The 12,763-nt window shown below is 39.3% G+C and overlaps 1 protein-coding gene across 2 annotated transcripts in view; it reads right to left on the bottom strand.

Annotated features, from left to right (window-relative positions):
* LOC131954415 (uncharacterized) overlaps positions 1 to 12,475 on the bottom strand; it is a 28,182-nt gene extending 15,707 nt beyond the window's left edge. For both annotated transcript variants that reach the window (XM_059318076.1, XM_059318075.1), the window contains exons 1-7: positions 12,400 to 12,475; positions 8,830 to 8,935; positions 7,196 to 7,287; positions 6,555 to 6,646; positions 2,733 to 2,885; positions 1,342 to 1,519; positions 64 to 177 (exon numbers count right to left, since the gene is read on the bottom strand). In XM_059318076.1, the coding sequence (XP_059174059.1) occupies positions 64 to 177; positions 1,342 to 1,519; positions 2,733 to 2,885; positions 6,555 to 6,646; positions 7,196 to 7,287; positions 8,830 to 8,935; positions 12,400 to 12,460 (796 nt within the window). In that variant the 5' untranslated portion in view covers positions 12,461 to 12,475. The remainder of the gene's footprint in view (positions 1 to 63; positions 178 to 1,341; positions 1,520 to 2,732; positions 2,886 to 6,554; positions 6,647 to 7,195; positions 7,288 to 8,829; positions 8,936 to 12,399) is intronic.
* Between the last annotated feature and the right edge of the window lie 288 nt (positions 12,476 to 12,763).

Below are 12,763 nucleotides of genomic sequence, written 5' to 3'. Positions count from 1 at the left end.
GTAAACAGAAAATGTATACTGCAGTAAACAGAAAATGTATACTGCCGATTACAGAAAACTTACACTGTCGGTACCTGGCAACACATTGTGACGAACAGATCGTGCTCTCCATACAGGCACGATATTGTTCATAAAGAGAGCTACCATCTGTATAGTAGACTTGTATGCCTACAATACCTGCGAGAGATTAGATAGAGGTATTATAATCTCAATTTATCATATCAATTAATATTTGGCTTTTAAGATATCAGTTGTTTTTAGGAACCCATAAAGATCTAAACGGCTTAAATCCATAGGACGTGCTTGAGTATCCCTTTGCTCTAACTTAGATTAGGGAAAGTAAGTGGAGGTTATGTATAGAACTGACCACAATCTTTATTCTTATAGAAACAGATGAACTCTATCTGTCCAATGGACCGCGTAGCTTACTTTACACACGTTTATCAATAGATGATAATAGTATGATAAAGGAACTCAAGATCTTTTAGGTCTATGTTTATTTCAGAAGAACATTCAGCATTTACCGATCAACTCTTTGGACACTACTTTCTGCTTTAGTTTTTTTTTCATAGGAAGGTTTATCCAAAGCCTTATTAACCAGTGTTTCTTCGAGACTTTTTCTCCGGAAGGGCACTTGATTACCAGGAAAAGGTGCCTGGAAGAAACACTGCGTTAACTAGGAAATAAAGACACGAAAAAAATGTGATGTCTGGATAAAGGCATGCAAGTGTTAAATACAACCGTGTGATCTCCCAAAATCTTTCTCGTACCCTCTTTTACAACAGTAAGGGGTGTGGCACTTTTGTTGCAACCGGGTTATCTATATATATAATTCTCTTCTGGGAGCCGTTAGAAAACAAGCTGCAAGCGCGCCTTACAATCCCCTCTCTTCTTCTCTATCGCTACCACCCCCACCCCCCACCCCCTCACATGATCTGGTGAGCTGTGGTCACGCTGTTTACATTTTACAATCATAGAGACGGGTTTGGTGACGGTTATTAGTGGCAGATAATTTAGTTTGAAACGATTTTAAACTTAGAGGAGGTAACTAAGAGGAGGCTGCTTTCACGTGGGGGGGGGGGGGGGGAGGAAGTTTAGTGTTTTTAAGCAAATATTTTCAGTGGCAGCATTGGTACTGTCGAATTCACAAATTATTAATTACTGAAAATTAGAAAAAAATACAACTAAATAGCGGCGTATGATACGCAGCGGGTCGGCTCGTATAAATTAATTAACTTTTTTATGGCCCTATTCTAAAAGTACGCACATTTTTTTAAAGATCTGTTGATCTGTTGACCTCAACTCACGATAAATGTGTCAGATACTAAGATAAAAACTCACATTTCCAAGACAGCATTTCAAAAAACACAGTAAAGCGGCAATCTTCTGCTGAAGCACTGGAAGGGCATCCCATAAGGAGAAAATTGAATGTGGGGGAGTACTGTCGCCTGTAGACGATGACGAGGATAGGGTTCACGACCCTGACTGGGTTGGCGGGTGGTGAGTACATGTACCCAGCCTGCGTGAAACGTGTCTCGTTATATATTCATCCATCTTTAAAAATATTTTCTAATACATATATTTTTGAGTGAAAGTTTAGTTTAAAAAATTGAAAAATAAAATGTTCAAATTAATCTATCATTAAAAAATATTTAATATTAAATATATTTTTAAGTGAAAGTTTAATAATAAAATTGAAAAACGAAATATTCAAATTAATCCATCCTTTAAAATATTTTCTAATACATATAAATATTAAAAACAAAATATTCAAATTAATCCATCCTTAAAAATATTTTCTATTACATATATTTCTAAGTGAAAATTTAAAAAAAAATTATTCACAGCAAAAAACTTAACATCAGGTAGTTGGTGATTTAAACAGCAGTTTCCTTCAAGCATCTCTAGAATTTATATAGAAAATACATACCTTTACCAGTCCTCCCCCCCACCCGGAAATTTTAGTCTCACCCCTCCCCCCCCCCCCCACCCCGCCCACAATGAAAATTTCAAGTTCCCCTCCGGAGAAAAAAGTCTGTCAGAATGAGAAACACTATTAGAAAGGCTGTTTTGAGGTAGCGTTTTTTCACTTCAGGATCTCTGTGTACTTGGAAGGTTATTTCTTGGACAATTTTTTTCGGATGTAATGTCAGAGGTGTAGCGAGGGGGGGGGGGGGGGGCGGGGGGGGACATATGTCCCCGGGCGCCGACCTTAGGGGGGGGCGCCAAATTGAAAGTTTGAGGGGGGGTGCAAATGAAAAGTTCGAGGGGGGGTGCAAATCGAAAGTTTGAGGGGGGGGGGTGCAAATGAAAAGTTCGAGGGGGGGGGGGTGCAAATCGAAAATTTGCTCCCGAGGGGGGCGCCAAATTGAAAGTATGTCCCCGGGCGCCAGAAAGGGTCGCTACGCCTCTGAATGTAATACAGAATGAATTATTTTATATAGATGCACTATAGGTCGTTAATATTCATCAATTCACCATCTTCTTCCGTTTTCGCCCAAGACACATGGGGCAGATGAAGTAGAGTGCATCTGTTTCAATTACCTCGGGACCCGAACAAAAGATTTTCGAGTTAGCAGTCGTAAACGGCCATTACTATCAATATTTTGTATTTATCTTTGAGAAAAACAATATTTTCAGTCCCTTTTCTTATAAATAAAAAAAAACAACAAAAAAATGAAGTTTGAAGTTACAATAGTGTTAAAACCTAAATTTAGAAAAAAAAGACATACAAAGCCTTTCATTGTTTCGTTGACTTTGTGTACGTTATACCAAAATCCTCGGATTTTCATTTGCCCTACATCCCATAGGAGAACGTTGTAGGTTTCATTCTCTTCCACCGGCCAGGTTATGCTCGGCTGGTTCCTGTAGATCTCGGCACCCAGCTGGTGGGGTATTGGGGGGGGGGGGGGTGACAATAACCAGAATTAGACCTAAGACACACAAAAATCTTGTTTAATCTAAACCAGATGTAGACATACTCAAGACACGTTATAACGCACAATATGCATAAACTTACTAATACAATAATTTGTATGATGACGCCACTTGCAGCATTTTAAGGGGATATGCTCAGTTTTTTCTTTCTCGTATATACGAGGTAGGCCTATAGAGTCTTGTAATCGTGCAAAAAAAAAATCGAGATTATTGCAAATCTCGACGTTTTACACCTCCCTGAGTTGGAAAAACATAGTTTTGCAATCTTGTCAGTATGTGTGTATGTGTGTGTGTGTGTGTGTGGTTATAAACACGATAACTTGAGTAACGTTACAGTTAGGTTAATGAAATTTTATATATAAGAATTATATTAAAATCGTAGATCCGTATCAACTTTTGAGCGATTTCCGATAACCGGAAGTGGAACTTTTTCTACTTTCAATTTTTGAAAAGCCTATAACTTAAGTACTCTTTAGACAGATAAATGAAATTTGACAAGTAAGTAACATATCTAATTCTCTGCCTTCCGTCAAATTTTGAGTAATTTCCGTTGACCGGAAGTAGTAATTTTCGCTATTTCTAAAAAAATGCATTTGAATTTATAAAGTACTTATAATATTCCGCACTATTATACATAATTTGTTTTGCGTTCACTTGGTGTGCAATTCTTTTTTCTACGAGATTTTATTCTATTTTTAAAAGTTTAGGTAATTAAAAATGGCTTAAAATTCATGTCTGTTTCCCGAGTTGCCTTCCCCTATTGTTTTATTTAAGAGTATTCGAGAAAGTTTAGAGGAGACCACTCCCTGTTTATTTTTTTTTCTATTTTTTACAATTTAAGATCTAAAGCCTTTTGAATACTTTTACCATATTTGGTACACGAAAGTAAGTATTAAACAGCAAAAAGAGTTGTAAAAAAATGTTGGTTATCATAAAAACCCAAAAAGTAACTCTGCCATTATGAATTTTTTGGTACATTTTAAACGTTAAGGCTTTTTTATTTATGCATTTATAGCAATCAAATTTAAACGGCTTATATTTCAGTATATATTAAAACTTTCGCCACGACAACTTTTTGAAAGAGCTACTGGTCAGAATTTTACAAGGTCTGAAAAATCGTACCCTTTTTAGTATTCAAAAGTTTCAAAATTTGCATATTATTTACCATAAACCTTTTTTCAATAAAAGTCATCAAAATTCCCTCATGATAAAAGTTTTATTTTTGCACGAAGAACAATAACTGAAAATATAGAGGGCATTGTTTAATCAATAAAAAAAGTTGTAGGCTTTTTAGTGATAAAAAACTGCGAATTGAGAAAAAGAGCAAAAAGTAACGAAAAGTATGTCATGAAAATACCGAATCTGTGTAATTTGTAAAGCCGATTGTAAGCTTTGGGTGTTTTCCAGGTTGCGGAAAATTCGATTATCGAATACATGAAAAGTAGTTTTCCAATGATGCCAAATACAATATAATGACGGATATAAAAATTTTCTTAGAGAGATTGTAAGACTGGGAAAAATTGATTATTTTTTAATTAATAGGGTCATAAAAATGGTATTTTAAACACAGACAATTTTTTTCCTTATTAAAGTTATTATTTTCTTTATACAAAAAATGGACAAAGAATTCTAAAGTGCAAGAAACGTATTATGACGAAAAACCAGGAATTTGGTGATTTTTTACTGAGCATATCCCCTTTAATTTAAAAAAAAAAGACAAACATTTTAATTTAAAAATTACGACCTAAAAGTGCTTGTTACTTGCTATTTGTAGCAATACAGGAAATAATACGAAATTGGACGCTTATAGGGCTGGTAAGTAGGTCACCAGCCAGTTATACGGCTCAATGAGCCACAGAACTGGTTGATGACCTACTTACCAGCCCTATTTCTCTATGCTTATGTGTAGAAGTTGTATAGATAGTAATAATTTAAATAATTCGGTATTATATTGAAGCCACATTGAAAATGGACCTTGAGCATAGAAAGTAAGTTTCGAAAGGCTGCTTTTTTAAAATCTTAAGTTAAGCATGGAAAGTAAGGTTCGAAAAGGTGCTTTATTTATCTTGAGCATGGAAAGTAAGGATCGAAAGACTGCTTGTTTTATCTAGAGCATGGAAATTAAGGTTGAGTGTGGAAAGTAAGGTTCGAAAGGCTGCTTTTTTTATCTTGAGTATGGAAACTAAGGTTAGAAAGTGTGCTTTTTTATCTTGAGTATTGAAAGTAAAGTTAGAAAGGGTGCTTTTTACAAGCTTTTATTTAGTTCCCAAAGTCTGTTGTTTTGTGGCAAATCTTGTAGCTCAATTTGAACAACTTCTAATGCAGCAACTTCTTTTAAATACTTCGATGACCATGCATGAACATCTTTTTTTTTTAAATTTCATTGTATTAGTCATTAAAAATTAATTAAACGGTTTCGAAACTAATGGGACATATACCGCCGAATGTTTACAATCTTAAGGCCGTTCGATCAAGTAAAGGCTATTAGGGGCAGATAATATATTTTTTAAACGATTTGAAAGTAAGGGAATTAAGAACTACCCTTTTCTGGGAACAGGGCATTTCCCTCCTGTCAATTACCCCCGGATATCCCCCCGACATTACCCCCAGAGTAATTACCCCCCTGTCAATTACCCCCGCCCAGTAGGACATTACCCCCCCCCCCGACAGGGTTAGAGTTAGGGTTAGGGCTAGGTTTTAGGGCTAGGGTTAGGGCTAGGTTTAGGTTTAGGGTTAGGTTTTAGGGCTAGGGTTAGGGTTAAGATTAGGGTTAGAGCTAGTTTTAGGGTTAGGGTTGTGTCTAGCTTTGGTTTTGGTTTTGTGTGAAGTTTTAGGCTAAGGTGGATGCTTAGGTTTTGGTCTTTTTCTTAAGGTTTGGATTAAAGTAGTATATAGGTATAAAATTCTAATTAGAGTTAGGATTTTAACTTGAGAGGGGGGAAGGGGGGGGGGGGGGTAATTCCCCGGGGTGGGGGGGGGGGGGTAATTGACAGGGGGTAATTGCTCCGGTGAATAAATACGGGGGGGGGGGGGGAAATGTCCGTGGGGGGGGGGGGGAATATCCAGGGGGGTAATGTCCTGTAGCCCCTTTTCTTTATCAGCTTGCGGTTGTCTATAAATTGTGGTTCCCGAAGGCTGCTTTTCACTGTGCAGATAATCATCATTTAGATATCGTGAGCTACTGATGGCGTTTTAAAGCAAATGTTTTCAGTCGTCAACTTCATCAATTAGATCTAGAAATCACTAAACAATAGTGAATAAAACAAATATAAAAAGCCTTTATAGCAACAAGGTTTTAAACGCAATGAAAATAAGAAAATATAGCGAATTTGCTTTCTTTAATAAAAGCTTTGGTCGCTCATGAGATCTTTTACATATTTTAGCGACAAAAGCCTTTCTGAAAGAAAGAAAATCCGCTTTTTATTTTCAGTGCATTTAAAAGCTTGTTGCTATAAAGGTTTTTATATTTTTTTTATTTTTATCTTGAGCATGGAAAGGAAGGTTCGGTCGGGTGCTTTTTAAAATCTTGAGCAAGGAACTTAGATTGTTAGATTCGAAAGGGTGCTTTCTTACCTTGATCAGGGATCGTAAGGTTTGAAAGGATACATTTTATTTACCTCGAGCAATATGCGGCTGACACGGCCGTGTCTGTTGAGCTGAAACTTGTAGCCCTCCATGTGTTGGGCCTTCCCACACACGTCCACCATCTCTACACACCAAAAAAAAAAATATAATCAGGTGATGCGTCACATTCTCTTCACGCTCCACGCGGGGTTTCAAGAGGGAGTTTGGGCCGTGTTGTGTGCTAGTTCATACACACACGCAATGGCATGCACGCACACACACACACACAAACATACATAAGAACGCATACACAATCCAACCCACTCACGCCGCCCGCACACCAAAACACGCATGCCCTCTTGCACACACACACATACACACACGCACGAACACATACACACACGCACGCACATACGCACGCTAGCACACTAGCACGCACATACACACGCACGCACGCACATACGCACGCTAGCACATACGCACGCACGCACATACGCACGCACATACGCACGCACGCACATACGCACGCACATACGCTAGCACGCACGCACGTACGTACGCACGCACACACACCCACACAACGCACGCAAACACACGCATACATATATATATATATATATATATATATATATATATATATATATATATATATATATATATATATATATATATATATATATATATATATATTTACCATCACGCGTTTCAAAGACAACTTTAATCTCCTGAGAAGGCTTTACATGTGGTAGAAGACCTGCTCGTTCAAATATTGATTCGCGGTTACTTCTGAAAAGGGATTTTTATAAATTAATTACCCCTATAAACACCAACAACAATAGCAACTGTTATATAACAAAATATTTTTAAACATTACAAACAGGTTCGAAACCAATCTAAGAGAATTTTAAATTCTTTAATTGAGTGTCATTTTATTAATGACATTATGTTATGTAAATGTTTTAAAATCTTTTTTTTTTTATATTAAGAGATGGCAAAATTTGAATTCTTGCCGTAAGACAAGGCATGTATTCAAAGGACGACACGGTTAAAGCGCAAGAATGGCCCGAATTCCAATACAGTTGAGGGGGGGGGGGGGGTGATTTTGCTGAGATTTCATTGAAAATCAATACTAAATGCAGTCAAATCTAAGGAGTAAAATACATTAAAACGATTTCTCAGATAGACCAATATATCAAAATACAGAATACGAAGTTTTGATTTGAATGAACATTTTAAAGTAGCAGTAGTCAATACACGACTTTACAAGTATCCCCGCTTTTCTTTACCCTTCATCAGTCCCTTAATTAAGCTTTCGCTTTATATTTATTCGTATGTAACAGTAAGGGTTGGGACGTCACTTACGTTGGAATCAGGTTACAGATATAGCAGGTAAATATTTTCCGAAACCGCTTTTTTTCGAGGAAACACACGGTTGCGAGAGATAAGATAAAAAGTTTTGGAAATTTTGAAGGTTTTTGAGAAACCGGAAATAGAGTAAAAGTACCACTTTCGGCTTCCCCGCAAATGTCTCAAAAGTTGAAAGAAGCCTGCTGAAACTGTACTCAAGTTATCATGTTAAAACTGGGTTTTTCCAAGACAAGAAGGTGTAAAATGTCAAAATATTTGTTTTAAACTTGATATCGCTATAAGGGCTGGTAAGTAGGTCACCAACCAGTTATACGGCTCATGCAGGTTTTATTGAGCCGTAGAACTGATTGGTGACCTACTTACCAGCCCTATTGGCACGCGTACGACAAAGTAACATTGTCATCGACCCTTATCCTAAAAGATGAATCGGGTGATACAAAGTCTAGTTGCTACTTAATACAAATGCAGATCTGAAATCTATCGAAAATGATCAGCAATAACTCACTTGCCAAATTTAGACCAAAACATTTCTTCTTCTTCTTCATTCTAAATTGTAATGTTGGACGGTAGTTCCTCCAACACAATGAAGTAATAAGCCGTTGACTCCGATTTCAGCCTGCTTTTTATTTATTTTTTTAAATTTTCTTCCATAGCCTTTGTCTATCCAAAACATAAACTACAAGGCAGCACTTCTTTTATTCTGGTTGCTGCCTTATGTGTCCTTGGGTTTCTAACTCGGGAGTTTTCGGATAAACACTTAAGAGCTGTACCGACCCGGGCAAGCTGCTAAACTCTAGTCCAATACTCTAATTTGATAAGTACCTAAATAAACGAATCGTTGTTGTTTAATACCATTACATTAAACATCGACTTTGACCTAACACCAAGAAACAAAACAAAAGCTATCCAATGGGTATAATTAAATTTTGTAAATATTCTTTGTAGTTTTTACCAATTTACCTCTGGTTAAAGCAAGGCCCGTAGAGACTGCCGCATTTTTTTGAACAATTGTTAACGCCAAACCACGGCCATGTAGGGTCATTCAATAACTTCAACATCTCGTCGTCTGTTTTAAAGATAACAATTGGATGGACCAACTCATTGTGGTTAAGTTCTGAACATCGTCACATTAATCGATATGTTCGCACACCCCACACCTCGACATGATCACACACTTCACACTTCGATATGGTCACACACCTGACACACCTCATACATCCATATGGTCACACACCTCACACATCGATATGGTCTGTCACACACCTCACACATCGATATGCTCACACACCTCACACATCGATATGGTCACACACCTCACACATCGATATGGTCACACACCTCACACATCAATATGATCAAAGACCTCACACATCGATATGGTCACACACCTCACACATCCATATGGTCACACACCTCACACATCCATATGGTCACACACCTCACACATCGATATGGTCACACACCTCACACATCCATATGGTCACACACCTCACACATCCATATGGTCACACACCTCACACATCGATATGATCACACACCTCACACATCGATATGGTCACACACCTCACACATCGATATGCTCACACACCTCACACATCGATATGATCACACACCTCACACATCGATATGATCACACACCTCACACATCGATATGGTCACTCACCTCACACATCCATATGGTCACACACCTCACACATCCATATGGTCACACACCTCACACATCCATATGGTCACACACCTCACACATCGATATGGTCACACACCTCACACATCGATATGGTCTGTCACACACCTCACACATCGATATGGTCACACACCTCACACATCGATATGGTCACACACCTCACACATCGATATGGTCTGTCACACACCTCACACATCGATATGGTCACACACCTCACACATCGATATGGTCACACACCTCACACATCGATATGGTCTGTCACACACCTCACACATCGATATGGTAACACACCTCACATATCGCTATGGTCACACACCTCACACATCCATATGGTCACACACCTCACACATCGATATGGTCACACACCTCACACTTCCATATGGTCACACACCTCACACATCGATATGGTCACACACCTCACACATCGATATGGTCACACACCTCACACATCGATATGGTCACACACCTCACACATCGATATGGTCACACACCTCACACATCGATATGGTCACACACCTCACACATCGATATGGTCACACACCTCACACATCGATATGGTCACACACCTCACACATTGATATGGTCACACACCTCACACATCGATATGGTCACACACCTCACACATCGATATGGTCACACACCTCACACATCGATATGGTCACACACCTCACACATCGATATGGTCACACACCTCACACATCGATATGGTCACACACCTCACACATCGATATGGTCACACACCTCACACATCGATATGGTCACACACCTCACACATTGATATGGTCACACACCTCACACATCGATATGGTCACACACCTCACACATCGATATGGTCACACACCTCACACATCGATATGGTCACACACCTCACACATCGATATGGTCACACACCTCACACATCGATATGGTCACACACCTCACACATCGATATGGTCACACACCTCACACATTGATATGGTCACACACCTCACACATCGATATGGTCACACACCTCACACATCGATATGGTCACACACCTCACATATCGCTATGTTCACACACCTCACACATCGATATGGTCACACACCTCACACATCGATATGGTCACACACCTCACACATCCATATGGTCACACACCTCACACATCGATATGGTCTGTCACACACCTCACACATCGATATGGTCACACACCTCACACATCCATATGGTCACACACCTCACACATCCATATGGTCACACACCTCACACATCGCTATGTTCACACACCTCACACATCGATATGGTCTGTCACACACCTCACACATCGATATGGTCTGTCACACACCTCACACATCGATATGGTCACACACCTCACACATCGATATGGTCACACACCTCACACATCCATATGGTCACACACCTCACACATCCATATGGTCACACACCTCACACATCGATATGGTCTGTCACACACCTCACACATCCATATGGTCACACACCTCACACACATCACACATCGATATGGTCACACACCTCACACATCCATATGGTCACACACCTCACACATCCATATGGTCACACACCTCACACATCGATATGGTCTGTCACACACCTCACACATCGATATGGTCACACACCTCACACACATCACACATCGATATGGTCACACACCTCACACATCCATATGGTCACACACCTCACACACATCACACATCGATATGGTCACACACCTCACACATCCATATGGTCACACACCTCACACATCGATATGGTCACACACCTCACACATCGATATGGTCTGTCACACACCTCACACATCGATATGGTCTGTCACACACCTCACACATCGATATGGTCACACACCTCACACATCCATATGGTCACACACCTCACACATCGATATGGTCACACACCTCACACATCGATATGGTCACACACCTCACACATCGATATGGTCACACACCTCACACATCGATATGGTCACACACCTCACACATCGATTTGGTCACACACCTCACACATCGATATGGTCACACACCTCACACATCGATATGGTCACACACATCACACATCGATATGGTCACACACCTCACACATCCATATGATTACACACCTCACACATCGATATGGTCACACACCTCACACATCGATATGGTCACACACCTCACACATCGATATGGTCACACACCTCACACATCGATATGGTCACACACCTCACACATCGATATGGTCACACACCTCACACATCGATATGGTCTGTCACACACCTCACACATCGATATGGTCACACACCTCACACATCGATATGGTCACACACCTCACACATCGATATGGTCACACACCTCACACATCGATATGGTCACACACCTCACACATCGATATGGTCACACACCTCACACATCGATAAGGTCACACACCTCACACATCGATATGGTCACACACCTCACACATCGATATGGTCACACACCTCACACATCGATATGGTCACACACCTCACACATTGATATGGTCACACACCTCACACATCCATATGATTACACACCTCACACATCGATATGGTCTGTCACACACCTCACACATCGATATGGTCACACACCTCACACATCGATATGGTTACTCAATTCAGCATCCATTTGGTTACGATTCTAATATTTACTTTTTATAAAAAACAAATTATAATTTTTTGAACTGTAAAGTGTAAAGCTAACTTAAAAAAAACAACAGTAAATAGATCTAGACTTATAACTAGACTAGTTCTAGATCGAGAATCTAGATGTCTAGATCTAGACTATCGGTACATACCCAGCTAAATAATTATTTAATTTTTTAAATAAATGTATCGTACTTGATCTCACCAACCTAAAAATAAATATAGTCTTAATGTCTACCTGCTTTATTCAGAAGAAAATAATGAAATATGGTTAGTATAAACAATGTGATCCTCTTCATTTTCAAGGTTGAATGTTTGTAAAACTGGTAACGTTTTCTTTTAATGCTGGATCGTGCACTTAACTTGAGAAACCTCTTATAATCGCGGTGTGCAATACAAGGGATATGAATTGCGTCCTAAAACATAGAGCCAAATAGTTAGAACTTCGAGGATATCAGAAGGTTTTGAGCAGGGTTTCTACCAGAAAATTTACTTGGGTGGGGGTCAAGAGAAACTTACGGGCTAGGGCAAGTATCTTTTTTAAATGTACCAAATTGGGAACAGAACAAAACTAAACACAAACGCTTAAACCCGTACTTCGC

This window comes from Physella acuta, unplaced genomic scaffold (genome assembly GCF_028476545.2).
Source record: "Physella acuta isolate Inbredline_101_S28 unplaced genomic scaffold, ASM2847654v3 ptg000997l, whole genome shotgun sequence".
Taxonomy (NCBI): Eukaryota; Metazoa; Mollusca; class Gastropoda; family Physidae; genus Physella; species Physella acuta.
Note: the sequence above shows the minus strand (reverse complement) of the source record. Positions and strands in the feature narration are given on the sequence as shown.